The following is a 20,400-nucleotide window of genomic DNA, read 5'->3' as shown; positions in this document are numbered from 1 at the left end:
AAAAACAGTGCTTTAATAGAAATTGCTCTATTAATAACATACAAGTTTCTGTCAGCTACAACAGCATGGTTCCCAAAATCTGTGATAATGGAAGCACTTTCTTTGGGCACTGTTTCCAGATAAAAATATGTGATATGCCTAGTGATATGAACTAGCTCTGTAGGATTTGTGGTTTTCACAGAGGTCAGTCTGAAGGTGGCTGTTTTCTGTCAAGTTTACCAAACTTTTACCAGACTACATGGTAAAACCCAGAGGACAGCCATCTTCAAGAACTAGTCCTGTTTAACAGGCCCTTACATAGCACATTCTCCTGCTTTCTAGGTACAGATGGAAATAGAGCCAACCCCTAAAAAGTCATAGAAGTTTCTTAGCCACACAATGTAAAATACCCCCACAAAATTATGCTCCTCTAATTAAATAATACAATTAACCCTCATCCTTTCACTATTATGAGTCAAGACTTCTAGTTCATATAATTTATCAGGGTTAGTGACACTGTTCTGTTTCTTGTATTATCACATTAGTCAAAAACCAGAGGTTGTGCCACTCTTGACAGTATCGAGGCATCACATTAATCTGGTCCTTGGTCAGACAAGAGGGGAAGGAAGGGATAGACAATGGGAATTTTGGGGCAAAGTTCAATAACAGGCTCCAATGTAAGCAGCAAGAAGAATGGCACAGTAGCTACAGATCTAATGGAAAAACTATAATTACTATGAAACATAGGACCAATTTAGTATTACACACAATTTTTGCTGTTGTCCCACTAGACTTCTGAATATAACTGGATTATTTCTGTTTAAAATGTATCCACTATACCTATACTATGTACAAAGAACTGATGTTTTGATGCTCACTAGTTTTACCTTACAAAAATCTCAAAAAAATAACCTTAATACCTCCCAGTTATCAGCAAGCTTTGCATAGTAGCCAAAACCCAAGGGCCACCACAGAGGAACATATCAGTACATTGCATTATGCACAGACAAATTTACATGTTCTGCATGACTGTGAATGAAAACAGGAAACTCTCATAGTGTTGCAGATAAAATAATTTCATATGCAACGATTAAAAAGTCCCAAATATTTTTTTTATGTTGCTGGTATTTCTTGAATGCTAAATTTTATCGCTCAATTTAACAACAAAATGGAACTTCATAATGTTAGCGAAGAAGAATGAACGTGATACAAGTCCATATACATCTTTCTATATAAAATTCTATGGTCCTTACCTTTTGTGTCATTTTCAAGGGACCCAACATTCACAGTGCTGTCAGTATGATATATATTTTGACTGATGAATTCTGCCATTGAAGATATACTCTCATGCCGCCGGCTAGTATCTCTGTGTTCAAAGAAAACAATTCACATACCACCATGAAAAAGTTTGCGTAACTAAGGCACTGCACATGATTAAAATAGTATCATGACCATGAGGAGAATAATATATCTAACATGCTTTGTCTTGTTACACTTTAGTGATTCTTAGTAGATGGAATAAATTACAAACTGTGCTCAATAATATTTTACTAATGACTGGTTGGTTGGTTGGTTGGTTTTTTGGTTAATGGACTTGATGTCAACTCATCTGCAATGATTACTCACAGCCATAAACCTTAGAAGAAACAAAACAGCACACAAACAGAAAACACAACAATTCTATCTCCACAGTGACTTCTTTTCAGGAAAGTCAGATCTCTCTGTAATTTACCACACGGAAGCATGAAGTTTGTCTAATTAATATTTAAAAATTCAGTCCCTATGTGAAAGAAACGTTACAAAGATCAACTGGTCACTGTTGTTCAGGCTAATAATCACTTTTTATTCTGAAAATCACACAAAATCCATAAACCCACTCTGTACCTAAAATGCACACTGATGGAACTTTAAAGCAGGTGGTATATGTAGTTAGTCACTATTGTGGTTTGAAGGGTTAAAATGTAATTTAAAGACATTATAATCTATTACTATAATAAACCTCTGTGGTACATGTCATACATGAGGCACAGTAAATGTTTACATAAATATTTATAATACATTATGCTATAAAGTGAGACACATACTATATCCAGATATAGACATATATCCATGAAAGGATTAGAAAAATATTGGCTGAAAATATCAAAATAGTTCAACTGTCTTAAACAAACATGAAGAAAGCACAATCACTAAACAAACATCTATACTCACACAAAATACTTCTTGACATTGTCAGAGATGCAAGTCTTGATATGACTGGAATACTCTGGGCACTGCTGCAAGAGCAACTCATGAGTGCCTGATTTAACAATCTTACCTCTATGCATCAGGTAAACTTCATCACAGCGGGTCAAGAACTGCAAAGGAAATAATTTATATTATGGAAAACCACGTAATTCTTGGCAGCAAGGCACTCTCAAGGGAACATGCAGGAAGCATCATTTATAACGACTGCCAACATGTTTTCAGTTTCTACCCTTATAAACAGAAGAGCCAGAGAACTTTTTAGTTACTGATTACTGAACAACACCACTGTTCTTGTTAAAACAACAACTGAATAACAAACACACTGTCTGTACTAGGGAATTCTGGAATTAAAACTTGGCTATCCCACCTCTTCACCTGGATTCCCATTTCATACTGATCCTCTACAATGCATTCTTGAACCAGAAATTATATATGCAACATATAAATAGGCTTGTACGATTGTAGCGCTGAACACAGAAAGCAGGCAACAAAACCAGAACAATATATGCAATGAATGCAGAAAGCCAACATCAAATGAGTACAGTAAAAGAAGATATGTTCTTGAACAAACTGCAGACAGTGAATTTTGTAGCATACACAAAAAAAAATCAAAATTTAATGATGCCACTGTTTTCAGGAACATGACAACCACTATTGAAATCTGTTGTCATGTGAAAACTAACATCCCTTACTATGTGTAAGGAGCATGCTAATTCTGCAGTTCACTCAAAGATATTATTCACATTTATTCAAGTATTTACAGAAAATGCCAGTAACAAGCACAAAATATCCGATAACTAGGTACAAGAAATATTTCTGTTATCTGGCAGCGTATCTATTTTCCAAACTAAAGGTTGTAACTAAAGAAAACTTAAAGCACTGTGTTTAAAAAATCATGTTGTTACTAAACAATACTTAAATATAAATATTTTTGTTGTGGACAATAATTGTGAAACTGCAAAGTCCCTGAATTCTTTAATGATACTAATGGTAATGTTCTTTGATTATGATTCATGAGATAAAATATGAGTACACAAATTATTTCATTTTAACTTTCTATATACTTTATCAAATTAATGAAAATAATACTAAGATTATCCTTAACAATGAAAATAATGTATGACTGCAATGTGAAATATCAAAATGCTTTCAGATTTATCCAAATAATTTGCAAGTATTTCTACAGTTGCCTGATATTTACAATAGTTTGCGGTCTGAATGAGAATAAGGAACTATGCAATGTCACTGTTATACAAAATTAGCAATATACATAGACATAAAAAAATCGTTCTTGGACTGATATCTCTACCTGGACATGACGAGTTACAAGAATGACAGTTCGATCTTTGAGGGCTTTCAGGATACACTTGTCAAAAACTGCTGCTGCTGTATCCACATCCACCATACTCAAAGGGTTGTCCAGAAGGTATATGTCCCTATCACAGACATAGGACAGTTTAGTTTAATTAGTCTGATACACAGAAATGGCTGTAATCATGTTTTATACACTACTATTTGTATCTGGGGATCTAGGGTCTAGGGGCATGGTACCAGTATTCCATGCAGAAAGGTCCTAGATTCAAGGTTGTCCATACAGAATCAGTATGGAGTCTTCCACATGCTGTCTCCTTCCGCACCTCTGACAAGGTGTAAATTAAACTCTGTGAATGTAAGGTTACCTACTGTCTCAATTTCAAATTAACATGCCTCAGCCATCATTTTTAATATTCACTTCCATCCTACCAACAGGGCAAAATGAAAATTCTGCCTTAAGCTGTTGTGTGTGATGTGCATTCTTACCCTCGTCCTTGCTGTACAGGTAGAGGCCAACAAGGAACTGTTGCAAGATTCTTGTGAATTTAACCTTTTAAGATATGGGAATTTAAATTTCCTCGCACAACATCATTGCCAGATTCAAGTGACATTTAATTGCCTTAAGAGCAAAAATTCATAAAATAAATTGTATTTTATTAGCTGCAATTCTAAATCTAGAAATTTTTAATAAAATGTGGACTGCTAAGAATGAATCAATTTTCCCTTCTACAAAAGTTTCAAAATTGTCTCCTAAATTATAAATCTGAAAATTAAAATAAAGACTTCGTTACTAATGGTATTATTGGTCAGTTTTTATAAAAATCTTGATAACATTGCTTAATCAGTATAAAATCATCAAATTAAAGTTACCAATGAAATTGAACAGTAGCAAAATGTGAGAAATAATGGGTCCTAAACTCCTTTAAAGGAACTATTCAAGCAGCTACTTGAACAGACTGAGGAAAACTACAAGAACCTGTCAGGATAGCTGGTTCCAGTCAGGATCTGAAATTATTACTTTGAGTTATATGCTAAAGATTATATCTATGAGTCAAGCTCCCAGAAAAATCAGCAACTGCTAGTCCCACCTGTTGGAATAGAGAGCCCTAGCCAGAGCAATGCGTTGCTTCTGCCCTGTTGACAGCCCCATCTCGTCAATCAGCGTGTCATCATGATGAGAAAGCTTATCAATGTCCTCAGTAAGTAAACAACTATGAACAGTTCTATAGTACCTGCCAATAAACAAAAAACATTGTTTCACAGATTTAAGAACTTCTCTACAATAAATAAAGCAGTCGGCAACCAAAAACATGGACTCTCCAAAAAAGAGAGAGAGAGAGCCCTTATTAAGTGAAAACTGTTACAGCTGTGAGATACCATGCTAAAACTGCAACCATATGGTGAAGATGCAGAAACTGCTGTAATTTTTTTTAAAATGACTGTGAAGTGTAATGTGATACTACATTCCTAGTTTATAAAGAACCATGTTCACATCACTAAAGAAATGTAGGCATTAGCATACACTAATTAAATTCAAGCCACTGAATTAATTTCCACAAAGAAGCATGAATAAAATTTGATGGAATAAATAAATAAATATATACAGTGATCGTAAAATAGACTTTACGTCAGTACGAATTACATTTGACTTAATCCCTTCTTACCAAACATGAAAGATATATGGAAGGAATATTTAGTAATTTTACATATAAAATTTAAATTGTGTATATGTTCATTCATATGTTCATATTTTGGTCAAGAAGGGATAAATTGATTCACACAAAACTTGGCACACTTATTCCTCGTGACCAAAAATAGAACATAGCAGGGTAAACTCTAGGAAAGTGTCCTGAGTTTGATTGCCAGTGAGGACAATTCCTGTAGTTCATAAGCAAAGCATGATAAAAGACCGGTGCCAACACAAAAGTTGTTTGTCTCGAGATTACAGAAAAAGGGTACATTCCTGACAAGTTGTCCTGAGTCCAATTGCCAACAATTCTGCAGCTCAGAAATGAAACATGATAGAAGAATAAAAGCTTGTTTCAAGAAAAGGTTACAGAAACAAAAGCCACAACCTCCGAAAATGATTGTGGGCTTGATTCCCAGTGAAGATGAAGTTGAATCTGAAAGTTGTAATTACAAATTTCAGGTCCTTTCTCACAATTCACTGCATCTAAAAATTTGTTACAGAAATTGATTAATAGGTACATGTAATATTTTTACTGCAAAGTCTATTAATGTATACTATCTATAACTTACACCAATGATGTAACAGTTGAACAATTATGGATGTGGCAGAAAAATCTTCAAAACTTTAAATTTCAGTGCATGGTAGAAAACTATATTCAATCCCTTATGCCTGTGTGTGAGCCGCAGTAGTTCAATTGGTATAGTGACTGGCTACGGACTGGGTGACCGGGGTTCTATCCCTGACAGGGGCAGAGGACTTTTCCTCCTCTAGCCTCTGCATCCAATGGGTACTGGGGTCCTTTTCCAGGGGTAAAGAATGGCCAGGATGTGACGCTGACCACTCACCCCCATCTAGTGCCGAGGTTAAGAATGAGTAGGAGCTATACCTCCTCTCCCTACAAGTGCCTACATGGCATTTACTGGGATAGCTTTTATGCCTGTGTAATCAGAATTACAAAGTATAATGAAAGCTCTCATTTACAATTTATTGAGTATTAATAAAAAAGGTGTAAATTGCAGGAAATGCAAAAATCAGAACTGTAACCTTAATTGTTGACAGTCCAACTGCACAACAAATTTTTGTTATAGTTTCAATATTTATTAAGATCCACTATATGTTTTGACCTTAACTGTCATCTCTAAGAGGATCCCTTTAATTTTTCAAAACTAATATATGTATGGCTGCCAAATTATATACATATTTTCTGTTGCTGACTTCACCATATAATGGACTGTATCTTAAGCAGCTTATGCATTTAAGGAGAATGGACTATGTTACCAGTGGAAAGCTGTAGTTGAACTGCAGCAACAGAAAATACGTATACAATTTTTCAGCCATATATATTAGTTTTGAACAATTAGAGGGAACATCCTGAAGATGACCAATTAAAGTTGAAACATGTAATGACCTAAATAAACATTAAAAATATAACAAAAAATTGTTGCATAGACTGTCAACATTAATGACAAACACACACACAACAGGATGCATCCCTTAAAACTAGTCAAACCTTAACTGGAACGTTTAGCAAATTACGTGGGTAAAAAATAAGCAATGTATGAAGACTTTTATGGCATATAATTCCCAGAAACTAAAATATACAAACAATGAATGTACATATTAATTTGCATTTTCTTCAATGACATAACAGTTTTTAACTATTGAGTGATGATATCTGATTTTCCAAGTAATTTCACCACAAGTAACCACATAGCATACCATTTTTCCTTGCCAAACATGTAGATTTAAATAAAAAAACTCAAATGCAGGTTTACCTAATAGATTAAATAATAATAATTAGAATAAGAATAATGGCTAACAGGAAAACAAAACCACATCAGCACTAAAATGATATAAACAATAACCAACTCCTCAGAAGAGCAAATGGCTGGTAATAGAAGAAATGACACATATTTTGTGGGTACTAAAACCACTAAAATTATACAGAAACAGATCAGATTAAAAAAGCAAAATTATAGAAAAATGCCCAGTACATGAATGGAAATGAAAAATTTTAGAAAGTGCTCAGATGGCTCCACCATAGACCAGAGTATGTACTTACCAAGTTGGCATTGCCATTTCTGTAATGATATGGTGGCTGGAGGACAGAAATCCAACACCACACACAGAAATATAGAAAATTGCAGATAGATGGATACAGATAGACTCTATTGACACACTGCCAACAGTTACAACTGCAATGGATTGGGTAGCTTTCATTCTTTTGAGTAATGCAAAAGCAGTTTTTTTTAAAATTCTTCAAGTCTAAGGCTGAAAAATTGAACTGAGATTTTTACTAGATCTAATCTCAAAATTCAGACCTCACATATGCCTATGCTGCATATTTCAGGATTCTCAAACCTTTGCTTCACAGCTTAATTCATTTTATCTTGACACTGTCAAACAATAAATTTTGATCTTCATACTTCAGTACATTAAATGCAACAGGAAACTATGAATTTTACTGTAGTCTACCACTGCATTTGGTGATCAGAGTTAGAACAGTTGTTTCCATTTACAGACAAGGGAAGGTGATGATTACCTCTGATGTTGGAATGGCTCCTTGAACACAATGTTGTCTTTGATACTGGCAGTCCAGATCCAGGGTTGCTGCCCAACATAGGCACAGTTTCCATCTCGCAGCACTTGTCCACACGTTTGGTTAAGGTGACCAAGCACAGCAAGAAGCAGTGAAGTTTTCCCACTCTTGGGTCCTCCACAAATACCTATCAGCTTACCCTACAAATCAGAAGTCATGAAGTCTGTACAGCTAGGCACAACAGTTTTTGAGTCTCTCACACAGAATACTGTGGGTAAATCAATTCTGGACTATTTCCAGTCCTTATAATATGAATAAAAGTTATTTTTAATTGTTATCAATATTTATAATGTATGCACGTCACATTTCATAAATTTTCTATCGACTACTAAGTGTACTCTGACAATGAAAATGTGTTAGCTGCACTTTTTTGCCACTAAACAATCCAGAAACTATTTCTAGATTTTCTTAAAATGTCATTATCACAGTATCCTTAAACAGACTGCAAAGGCTTTCTGCTAGAGACTTAACTGCTCTAATTTGTTTTACAAAATAATACTGAAAGGACTTCACCTTTGGCGCCAGGAAAGTAATGTCCACTAGTGTGGGCTTCACTTGAGATTTATCTTCTGCTGAAACCTCATCCAACTCAATAGTTATGTTCCTGAAAATTTAGAGAAAAACATTGAAGCAGGGCAGTCTGGTTCATCTTTGTTACCTAAGGAACAACTGCAGAACTACAGACACGGAAAAGAAAAGATAAACATTGATAAAAAAGCAGAAAACATCAGTCCTCTGCTTACCAGAATGAAGACATTATTTTAGTAGCAGAGCACCTTACTTACTTTTTGGAGGTAGCTATTTCAAATTCCAAGCTGTTAAATCACTTATTAATTGAAAGTAAAGTCAACTGCTACTGATTACTGGCATGACTGTCAGCATATTTTACATGACAAACCCAAAAACATAAACCAAATATGTATTAAATTGATCTAGATACTGCAATGACATTTCTTCGACACTAGATACAAAGGTTATACTTGTATGACATAATAATCTGTAATAAGGTAACAAGAAACTAGTTACCTGTTTGTGTACTGTATAAAGATGAGGCTGATATTAAAAGTATGAATATTCTGATGTTACCGAGTAATACCTACTAAAATGGCAAAGCTCTATCCTAAACTTAGCCTTACTTGTCATGTAACATATGTCTCAAGGAGCTTCAGATAAAGAAGAAAAAAGTGTAATTGTACATGTATATCTATATATGTTCACATAGAATTGTTAAGTTGTACCAGTTTTAGGTTAGGTTACCTCACTCTCTAGCATGAGTGAAGAAATCTGAAGGGACTATCCATGTCTGTCGCAGGTTTCTTAGGAAATAGGCAACTTGCATGACCCAGGATAATTGTTTGGGTACACATTTGCAACAATTAGAATCAAGGTTATTGCCAGAACACTGTTTCAACAACAGAAACTGAGGTCACTGTCAGATAATAACAATTATCTACACATTATTGACACAATTATCTTGGATACCAAGATTGCTTAAGTAATTTGTTTCGAGTAAGTGATTGAAATTCACAGAGAAGAACCGTGTTCCTGAAAAATTATCCTGACCGTGAGTTTTCATTGCTTTCCTCAGTTCATTCATGTGAATAGCAGCTTAAAAATAAATCATACAACGTTTTTCTTGATCATTATTCTTCATAACCCTACACTTTCCATCAACATTATGTACATTGTGAAGTTCATATGCTATTCTTAAAAACAAAACAAAAATAGTTAATTGCATTTATGTTAATGATTGCAGTCCAACACTTTTCCAAATGATAACAACACATAACCTTACACCCTAGTCAAACTTTGAAGTTTTTATTAAACCTCCCTCACATCTGACTCAACTGGGCTTAGCTTCCCGAATTAAGCAAACAGTAATCCAGCAGTTTTGAGCTTGCAGCACACCAGTGTTTTTTTATGCAGCCTACACATATTTTTTAATGCATCAACCTGCATAATAAAGAATACCGTACTTACTGCCTAAGTTCAACATTTATTTGTGACTCATTTAAAAAAATACAAAATTAAAAAAAAATTCTAAATAAAATTTTTGTGTAGGCTAATATGTCAATGTGTTTTCAATGGTTAAGTTTGTAACATTTATAATAAATTGTAATGAAGTTTAAATAAATTGTTATTTGTAACCTTGCAGCCTGTGAATCAATAAGGAAGGGTAAATGTGACCCCAAGTATAGAAATTTGAGAACATGTGTCCATATCTAACTTCCTGATCACCTCTTCTTTCATATGAAAATCAGTGACTCACAAAGGCTTCTTTCTTGATTCAGCACTCCTCTTCTTCTTCTTCTTTTTATTTGTATTCTTTTTCTGGCCATCTTGTTGAATTGCCACATTGCCCCATACAAAGTAGGCATCTGACATATTTACTGCCATCAAACGATTTATGGGCTTCTCAGTAAACTTGTTTGCATCGTTCAACAACAATACACTCTGAAAACAGTAACAGCAGCAAGACTGTTACAACAAGATATCCCTTTGAAGATGTGACTCATCCAAACAATATTTAAGAAAGCAGTTTATATTACAAAGAAAATACCACATTTCCCCATTGCAAAGATCAAGTAGTTGATGCTGTTTACAGTGAGGATCATATGGAACCCACAAATACAAAATGAGAGTTGATTATTATTTAAGTGGGTGGGACACAGAGTTGCCATTGGGCTTTGACAGGTTAATTATCAATGAACTGCAATGACACTGGATCTCAAATGTAATGAAGCACAAAAATTGAAAGTTTGCAGTATGTTCCAGTGCACAAACTTTTGAATTGGTAAGGAAACAAAATTACTGATGTTCTAGTGTATAGTGCAAATTTAATCTATATTATTTGTGATAGAAATGTTTACATGTAAGACATTCAAAGGAAAGACAAGTACACAACATTTACAGAATAATATATTATTCAGTCCTATATTGTGCATCAAACAACAGCTTATAAAATAATGGGACACTACAAGTAATTCTAAAAGAAGGGAAACAGAGGTCCCTTATAGCAAACTTAACTTTCTTCAGATGCTCAGTCACGCTATATGACTGCGAAGAGTAATAATCATGCCACTGTCATAGATTCTACTGTATATTGCAATGATCACAAAGTAAACAGAATTTCAAATATTACCCAAAACAAATCATGTCAACTTGTTATTACCTTAAATTTCTCTAATGAAGAAAACACATCTAAAACCCTCTTCATTCCTAGCCATGACCAGAAAAGGGAATCCTTCATGTGGCCAAAGAACAGAGCCAATACTGGAAATACCTGAAACAGAGTATTAAGAGAGACTCGGTGATGAATAGAACAGTTAACTGAATTTACAGCAGATTCAACATAAATAAACATAACATGGAGCATTAATCCTTATCAAATGGGAGTATGAAATTTGAACCACATACTACAAGGTTGTTGGCTGGACTTCCAATTCCAGAGTTAATGGTTTAGTGTGGTATGGTACTGTGATGCATGGCCAGCTGGACTATATGTATGTTGTGATGCACAGATGAAAGGGCTAAAGGAAGGAATATAAAGATTCAACAAAGACCACAAGGAATGAATGAAAATGGTACATAAGTAACTGAATGATGCTGCAACAACTTGTGGTTGAGTAAGAAGATTAGAAGACAAAAATGAGCAATTTTACATGCATGGCAGGATGGTTTGAGTAGAAGGACGGGACAGTTATTCATGGGAAGCAGAACACATTATTCACACAAGGTTCCCTTCACTCACTGATGTCTGGTAAACATTCTCAATTGAAGACTGATGTAGCACAGTTACAGACTGGATGGATTGGAAAATCAAGCAAGCTAAAATCAATAAGACTACTTCAAAGATAAAACAAACAGATTGTGGCAAATACAAAATAGTCTACCCTAAAGACTATATATTCTTAATTATGGAGTAAGCAAAGGACAAAACAGGTTGGATTTTATCAGGGAGACCAATGAGATTGAGCTACACTGAATAACATTAACAAGAAGGATGGCTCTTGCCTGAGCAGGTCATAAAAGCCCCTCATCGACTCTCCCAAAGGACATATGACACATCCAATACACCAGTCCTGCATGGCAACCAGGCCAGTACACTATCCTTTTCAGGACACCACTTGGCCCTCCCCAGTTCTTATTTCCACTTTTTGATCTCTCATGTAATTCTGTTCATTTCTCCTCTTATATTTCCTCGTCTTCCTCATGATACCCACCCACCTCAATTATGTCCTGTGATCCACCTGCTGGGTCCTGAGGGGCCCTTATAAGGGCTACTTTCTCAGATATCTTTTACTTGCATGCCCTTTCCCCTCCTGCCAGCCAGGCCATGATACCCACCCTCTCAGAATGGCTCCCAGGCCCTTGCCTAATCCTGACAAAACTCCCCACTGATCCAGCTAAAGCCTTGCCTTGACTGACTTGCTCCTATATCTTAAATGGATTCCTCACATGCACCTTATTCATCACCCTGTTGATGGAGGCAGCAAGGACCTCTGAAAAGCTGGTAAACTTCTACCAGATTATATGGATTTTTGGGGTTTTTTTGCAGGGAGGGTCTGGCTCCAATATGCTTCTCCAAAATGTTGGGTATCTAGCAACCAATCCATTCAGCCTCAGAACCCAAAAGAACATCATCAACATATTATGCACTTATCCATATTTAATCCTCTTAAAAATGTAATAACTACTGATGTGTCAAACATTTCTGTAAATCTCAAATGAAATGCTTTTAAACCTTAATCTGTGCAAAAAGATGTAATGATATTCTGAGAGAATGTAACAGTGGTTGACTCATTACAAACAGAGTGTGTTCACTGATTAACCAGAATGCAACTGTCATTTCCTAGCTCCCAGCGGGAGCTACAAGATTTACCACCAAGCAATACAAGATTTTTCTGGTTTGAGTGAAGTATCACCCCATAAAAAACTTTCACTTTTATAAGAAGTTCTGAAAATGATGTCCCTAGAGTACATTCCAGTTTGAGTGAATACATTATATTATTTTGGAAACTGTCCTGGCGGTCTGGTAATAACAAATCTAGCATTATAATGATAATCAGTCACCTGACTATGGGACCAGAATCAACACCAAAAATGTCATGTAGATACTCTTAAATGTACACCACACAACTGGACACTGTCCAATATAACATTCATATATATGCAATGAAAAGGAAATATTTTGAGAAGTGTTTGGGGATGAATGTGTACTGTATTAGGTGAAATAAAACACAGATATACAAACATCTTAACACCCACAATGTGGCACCATGTAAAATATTTACATGAATAATCATGACAATACCTTTTGCCCATACCAAATAAGAGACCATACATGGCATGCAGAGTTATAGAATGCAAGAATTAAACATAATATAAATAGGATAAAAAGAAAGGGCAAGGTTGTTACACTAAGGGCTGAGTAACAATGGCTGGAGGTTGGTGAAAGAATTTAAGTTGATTCGATTTCTATGGTTATTCCGGACTATTAACAAATGAAAAAATAAACAAACAAGAACTTAACTTTAACTCCCCCTAAATTCTAGTGATGGCATTTCCTCCACACCTGACACAATGGTCATAAAACCATGACTTGGTAATTCCTACATTCTGCATTACATAAATATAAAAAGAATGGCAGCAAAAGCTATGTCTGTAACACATAGGAATGAACAAATTATTATATAGACAGAGTGAGATTACACTAGCTTCAGAGGTGCTTGCTGCCTCCATCAACAGAATAACAACCCAGAAGACCATCATCTATTTACAGAATGACTAAGAAGAACTGAATCTGAGCCAATGATCATAACTTCAGAAAGACTGAAGAAGTATTAAACTACCACTGTTTGTAAAATATGATTTAAATGACCACAAAAACTGATGGACAATTACACCTGAACCAATGACAATTTAGACTTGAATAAAGGTCTAACAAAATTAAACCAGCGACTTCAGAAACAAAGCTGAAACCGTGACCTTAAGGTTTGAGCTGATGACCACGAAAACATAATCAACAATTATAAAACGTACAAAAAGTGATCATAAGAAAAGAGACACAGACATTACTGACTAAGCAAGAAGTATTAATACTCAATCTATAGAATCTGAAATAAGTATACATAGTAACTTAACTTCAAAAAATTACTTAATACACAATGTAATAAAATATTTAATTTCTATATCAAAACTGATTAAAGCCACAAACTTCAAAAGATTCAAGATGTAAATCCATTCTGGAAGACAGGAACACGACAAAAGCCATGACTGGTATGATTAGTATTATAGATGTACAGAATCCATCACAGAGATATTGTTTCTTTCTGAAACCCAGTTCCTGGTGTCTAGCCCCTGTAAAAAGAGAAGAGACTTATTAAAGTCAGGAACACTTATATAAAGACCTGCATCAACTGTTACAGCTTCAAACAGCTTACCTGTAAGTTGTTGGGATAACATACTCTCCCAAGCAGTCATTTTAACAAGTCTGATGTGAGTCAGCATCTCGTACATGAGTGCCAGCCGTCGAGTGAAGAGTGCGGTGGCTCTGGCACTTAGGCTACTGGCCAGCCGAACCAACATACACTGTAATGGTACAGATACTTAATGGCAAATTAATACATGCTAAGCAGATCTACACAAAGCACGCATCACCAAGAAGCCATTTCAAAAATAATAGTAAATGCCAGGTAAGAAAAAAGAGAAACAAACATTCAACCCAAATTACACACATATTTTACAATACTTTTTAAAACATAATTTGTTTAATACAACAAGAAAAGATGCACATTTATCTTAAATTCTGATGAATGTATGACTAAGCTTACATTTTACTAAACTTTTTTTGGTTATTTATAAATATCCACCAACCCAGAAATAAAATTACAATAAACTGTGCTAAATAAGTTATCATATAAAGTTCCCTTCCCCACTGACTATCTTCATTGTTTAGTGTCACACACTTTAAGTAACTTAATGCACCTCAATGTAACCCTTTCACTGTTATAGACAGAAAATTCCACTGTGTGAAAGAGCATGCTATGTGATATAGTCAGAACAGTTCTGCAAAGTGTACAACATGCTGTAGAATCAACTTTTGTCATCTGTCAACCAATATTAATACAGTTTAGGCTGATCAGAATAGGTCTGTCACAGTCCTATACATCTGAATTTTTAAATGCAAAAGTGATTTAAATGTACAGGAATCCAGCACTCATTCATCATTTTTAAAGATGCATTATTTATCATGGTTTATCCTAATTTATTCAAAGTAATGTGAATTGAAAGATAAGTGTTTGCCATTAATGAGGACATTAAAACAGAGTTACATTTTGAAAATAACACCTGTCAGATGTCCATCAAGATTGATTACATGCTGTAATATGGCCGATTATATGGCATTAATTTCTACAAAAATTAACTCATCAGCGGTTGATGAACACTTTAAGGAATGGGTTTGAACATCAAATAATTTCCTGCTATAGCAACATTTCTTGGCCTGCCTGTTCACCTGATCTGTCATCTTGCGATTTCTTTTTATGGGGCTATTTGAAAAGCAAAGTGTTTCAGACACATCCAGCAGACTTTAATAATCAAAAAGATAGAATTTCTGAAAAAATGAATGTCATATCATCAGCCATATCACTGCATGTAATGGGAAGTGTTATGAATCGAGAGCATCAGTGTAATAAACTTGAAAGAAATCTGAAGGCTGTTATTTTTAAGAAATAACTTTGTTATAATATTCCTCAGTGACGACAAACACGTGTCTCAACTCACATTACTTTGAATAAATTGTGGTCAAGTAGTGTATCTTTAAAATTGCTGAACAAAAGCTGCCCAGTGCTGCACAAGAGTCTAAATGCTCATAACAGTGTGATTACTGGCTAATGCGTAGCCTATAGACACATTCACTTTCACTAACAATGAAAGAGCTAATATATGCATTGACTGAATAGTGGTTTTAGAGTTGTTTAACTATATTTGTTAGTTATTCATAAAACAAAGAATTAACATAAATACAAATTAGTGATTGAATCAAAACTATCAAAACTCACCAACAGAGGAAACGTGAGAATAAATATAGACATTATCATCAGTGTATCACAATTTGTGCTGCTCAAAATGAAGATAAAGGACAAAATACAGAACAGAAACACAATTGGTGCTGTGATAATGTAAAAACCATGCAACACTGTCTCATGGAGTTTCTGTCCATCTATCCCCAGCAGAGTGACCATCTGAAAAAACAGCACAAGTTTAGAGCTCTACTCAATCCATACCTCAATTGCACATGTGTACAAACACACACATGCTCACCTGCTGTGCAGAGATGGTGTTTACATTGGAAAGGTGCACTAGCTTGTTGTAGATGAGAGCCATGCTGGCTGAGCGTAATCGCATCGCAGTCCTGGAAATAAACTCACACTGGCAAACATGCAAGATGGGTGTAACAGTAAAGGTGGAAGTTTAATACATTCTGTCTGCACCAGAGTGAGTAGGCTGGTGATGTAAAACCTTTCAAAGGCAGCTGGTAAATTGTTTCACAGTATACTGGAACTCCAGTTGTTGTTAACATACAAAAAAAAAATAAATTAAGAATTTAATTTAACAGCCTTTACTCTGAGACCAGTAAAATATTGGTTCAGAGCCAAGGCCCCTAATTTAGAACTAAGGATATGATAATGTTCTACTTGGTCAGGGATATCAGACACCTCATGTGGTGGTGATAGGTAAGTAAGAAGCAATAGTTTAATGATGACCAATGGAGTAAAACTTAGAATAATTTGCTCCATTATGACTTTGACAGCTACACATTTCACTTTAAGTCATCTGGGACTGAACCCAGGCCTCCACAGTGAGTCATGTCTATCTTTGACTTAGTCTTAAAGGTTCTAAAGAGTATAAATAAGTTTCAATTATAAGTGTAATTACGGTTATTACTCTGTAAATAAATTCAATTCAATTAAGGACTCTTAAAGTGCTGCAGATATTTATGAAGAAAATATTTCCCATAACCATTTTGCTCTGTGTAATAGAATATTCTAACAAAATGTTGATATTAATTATTATATTTGCATTAAGATGTAATCCATATCCTTAGCTTGGTGCTGTGAAGGGCTGATGAAATGTAAATAAATTCTATTCTGCTCTATTCCGTTGTATTCTATACCACAATAATTCTGTTCCTAAGAAATGGGGTGCTCCACATTCAAAATATCGGTAAATTAGTTCATGTTCTAACCTACAAATGATGCTCCAGCTCCAGGCAACTAGCAACACAGAAACCAATTCGGTAGCAATCAAACCCACGGCCCATATAAACGCCTGTATCTTCATGACACTGTTGCTGTTTTCACTCACTGTTTTATTGGTACTGTTATAATCACTGATATTTCTGCTTCCTTTCAGGGCAAACAGGAAACCTTGCAGACAAATAACCTGTAAAGGAGAAGAACAGTAATTCATACCAGGTGCTTCCCTATAAAATTATCAAGTTAGAAGTACATAAAAAGTTTGGAGTACAGAAGTTTGAAGTACATAAAAAAGCAATGGTGAATAAATGATTGATAAATTAAAGGGCAAATGTCAACAGTTCCCATAATATAAAGCATGCAAAATTAAAAGTTGTCACCTCTAACTGCAGTTCTGGGATCTGCCTATTTTTAAACAAAGAGATAAAAAGATCACACATGCACAAGCAGGCAAACTTTCAACCATATACGTACATAAATAAGACAGATCATAAATTGTTACATTTATAATCACTCAACGATTTACCATGATATAAGATATAAAAGCTTTTAAGATGACTGAATGCAATTACGTCTTTTTTGGAAATCAACCATTTGAAAATAGCATTGTAATCCAACATTTTAGAGACTGCGTCTACCTCCAGTCTCTGAAATGTTGGATTACAGTTCTCACATGTCTGATTTCCTGATAATTATTCATTACATTTATCATCATTTCATTTATCAGTAAATTAGTTTGTTATTAATAACAACTTCTTAACAACGACAAACATCAGCTAAATTTTGTGAGTAATACACATGCAACAAAAACTAGCATTAAAAATACTGAATATGTCTTCTTCATTTCATCTTATTCTTCTTCTGGTCACTAAGTTAGACAAATGAATGGACTCTTCTGGCCTCATGAGTGTAACAACCTAGTGGCCTGTTTAATGGCAGTCAAGATCTTTGGCTCCCTGTCTTCTAATAGCTTGGTACTTTAAAAGTTATTTTCAGTAACTAATATTTTTCATCCCCTTAACATGCTGTACCCAATCCTGTTTAAACTGTGCTAATTTCCTTTTAGTTGTAACCAACCTTCCCTACCTTCAGGAATATAGTGTTCTACAAAAGCCAGAACATTCAAATATCTCTACACTAACCAACAAAAACTGAATATTATAATAAAAATAACTTAAACTTCCATAAAACTTGGGTCTACATTTCCTCTGCAAGAGGATGAACATTTTGCTCCATTTTCTAAGTGTCAATACACATCACATTACGGAAGTGCACAACAGAGATTCTTAAATGCAATTTAGATTTTTGTTTTGCTTCACATGTGAAAAAACTTGTTCACATGTACTCTATGTGCTACCAAATACACTTGCCAGATTTCATTATAACTTTACACTCACTCTCAGAGTTGTATTTCAAAAAAACAAAATTTTCTTTTTGTAAATAGATGAAATCCACATTACCAACTTATGGATACCTCATATAGTTTGGAGGCAGATTTCCTAGCAGCACATCTGGAATTTCAAAGTAAAAATGTGTCTAATTACTGCATAAAATTCCACATAAATCTTTGATCACATAACATTCTTAAATAGGAGCCGATGTATCTCGATCAGTATAGTGAGTGGCTACAGGCTGGAATACTGGGGTTCAATTCTCGATGGGGGCAGAGGATTTTTCCTCTAGCCTCTTCAGACCAGCTCTGGGGCCTACCCAGCCTCCTACACAATGGGTACTAGGGTCCTTTCCCGGAGGTAAAGCATGGCCGGGGTATGATGCTGACCACTCACCATCTAGTGCCAAGGTTAAAAATGAGTAGGAGCTATACCCCCCCCCCCCCCCCCTCAAGCACCTACATGACATATAGTGGGACAGCTTAACTTTACTTTACTAATGTTCTTATGTATTTCATCAGCCTGACCAAGTAACTGATAATAAGCAGAGTCAGCATGCATAGCATCTTCCCTAGAAAAGGCTACCATACTTCTTAAGTTCTCCAACTGGTGGGGCAATGAGAATAATTGAGCGACAGCTACATTTGCCAAGATTCACCTTAGGCTGTGAAATCAAAATAATACTGAGTAACTCATTTATCTGCCGATGAAGCATTCTGATTGTCACTTCACAGTCAGCAAAAAGGATCGAATGCAAGTAATGAATACATTTCTTATTAATATATATATATATATATGGCAATTACATTGTATGCATGGTCTAAGACATGAATCTCAGACTCTTGTTCTGTCAAACACTGTAATTGTGTGTTAACCCCACTCAAGACATAAATGTTTGTCCATGTTTTTCTGTGTTATGCTGTTAAACAGAATTCTACACTTTGATATTCCAAAGTGAAAGACCAACTCTCTCATCTACACAGTCTACTTCACAAAACATAGTGAGCAGTTGAAGACAGATGTAGTATATTTATGTATGTGAATGCATGGGCAGGCATGTGTGTGCAGGTGTACATACACCAGTGTACATGGTATATGTACTATGATTTTCAGTATTTCATCCTACATTAAAATTAACATGCACATTTTATAAAATGAAAGACATGACATTACTTTTTCATTATAGTAAATGTTGCAAAGATGCAAAATAAGAAACTTGCAAACTCCAACCAAGAGATAAACACAACAAGAAATATATTTTCATGTCTCACAAATATACTTTGTACTATGTAAGAAAATGTCAGCTTCAAAATAGTTTTCTTACAGGCCCTAGAATGCTGAATGTCAGTCCCAAGATGTAGATGAGGGCAGCGATGATCACGCGTGTTTTCACAAACCTCCACATCACAGTGAATAAAGATGAGCCCAAATGTCCTGTGCTCACTCCCTCTTCCCTCCAGATGTAACGCAGTCTGCGTGAAATAAATTGAAAGCACAATGAACACCACATCTGCCACAACATACAAACAAGTGTACTGCAGTCAGCACTAAGCCTCACCTCTCTCCGTTGATATCACAGGAGTCAAGTGGTGAACACGTGGGAACATTACACTCATCTATCTTGCTCACAGTGCTTCGCAGCCAGTTGAAAGTAGCATATGAGAACAGGCCCACTTTGTCCACAGGAAGGCCATGTGCAGATCTGAAGTACAAAATTCTTTCCTTACCCTTGTGTTATTCTCATCTTGGGTCACAATTAAGATGTCTGGTTCTGTTTACATATTACACTAAAGGCAATATAAAAGACCCACCATTTTATTCCTCACTAATAAGTTGCAATATATGTAGTAAGGTTGCTATATTTTGAGGTGACTAACAGGCTTCCTGTACCAAAATTTCATGCAGCATTGACATAATTGC

The 20,400-nt window shown here is 35.2% G+C and overlaps 1 protein-coding gene across 4 annotated transcripts in view; it reads right to left on the bottom strand.

The window, feature by feature from the left end:
- The window catches only part of LOC110829206 (ATP-binding cassette sub-family C member 12), a 48,644-nt gene that overhangs the window by 21,263 nt on the left and 6,981 nt on the right, over positions 1-20,400 (bottom strand). For all 4 annotated transcript variants that reach the window (XM_087345133.1, XM_087345134.1, XM_022062703.2 and 1 more), the window contains exons 4-18: positions 20,039-20,182; positions 19,805-19,952; positions 17,080-17,276; positions 16,155-16,245; positions 15,893-16,075; positions 14,273-14,420; positions 14,047-14,189; positions 11,002-11,112; positions 10,099-10,283; positions 8,343-8,433; positions 7,773-7,969; positions 4,629-4,772; positions 3,536-3,662; positions 2,191-2,336; positions 1,233-1,345 (exon numbers count right to left, since the gene is read on the bottom strand). In XM_087345133.1, coding sequence (XP_087201259.1) covers positions 1,233-1,345; positions 2,191-2,336; positions 3,536-3,662; positions 4,629-4,772; positions 7,773-7,969; positions 8,343-8,433; positions 10,099-10,283; positions 11,002-11,112; positions 14,047-14,189; positions 14,273-14,420; positions 15,893-16,075; positions 16,155-16,245; positions 17,080-17,276; positions 19,805-19,952; positions 20,039-20,182 — 2,168 coding nt within the window. The remainder of the gene's footprint in view (positions 1-1,232; positions 1,346-2,190; positions 2,337-3,535; positions 3,663-4,628; positions 4,773-7,772; positions 7,970-8,342; positions 8,434-10,098; positions 10,284-11,001; positions 11,113-14,046; positions 14,190-14,272; positions 14,421-15,892; positions 16,076-16,154; positions 16,246-17,079; positions 17,277-19,804; positions 19,953-20,038; positions 20,183-20,400) is intronic.

This window comes from Zootermopsis nevadensis, unplaced genomic scaffold (genome assembly GCF_977971745.1).
Source record: "Zootermopsis nevadensis isolate Lab colony 2312 unplaced genomic scaffold, Znev_1.0 Znev_ptg000008l, whole genome shotgun sequence".
Taxonomy (NCBI): domain Eukaryota; kingdom Metazoa; phylum Arthropoda; class Insecta; order Blattodea; family Termopsidae; genus Zootermopsis; species Zootermopsis nevadensis.
Note: the sequence above shows the minus strand (reverse complement) of the source record. Positions and strands in the feature narration are given on the sequence as shown.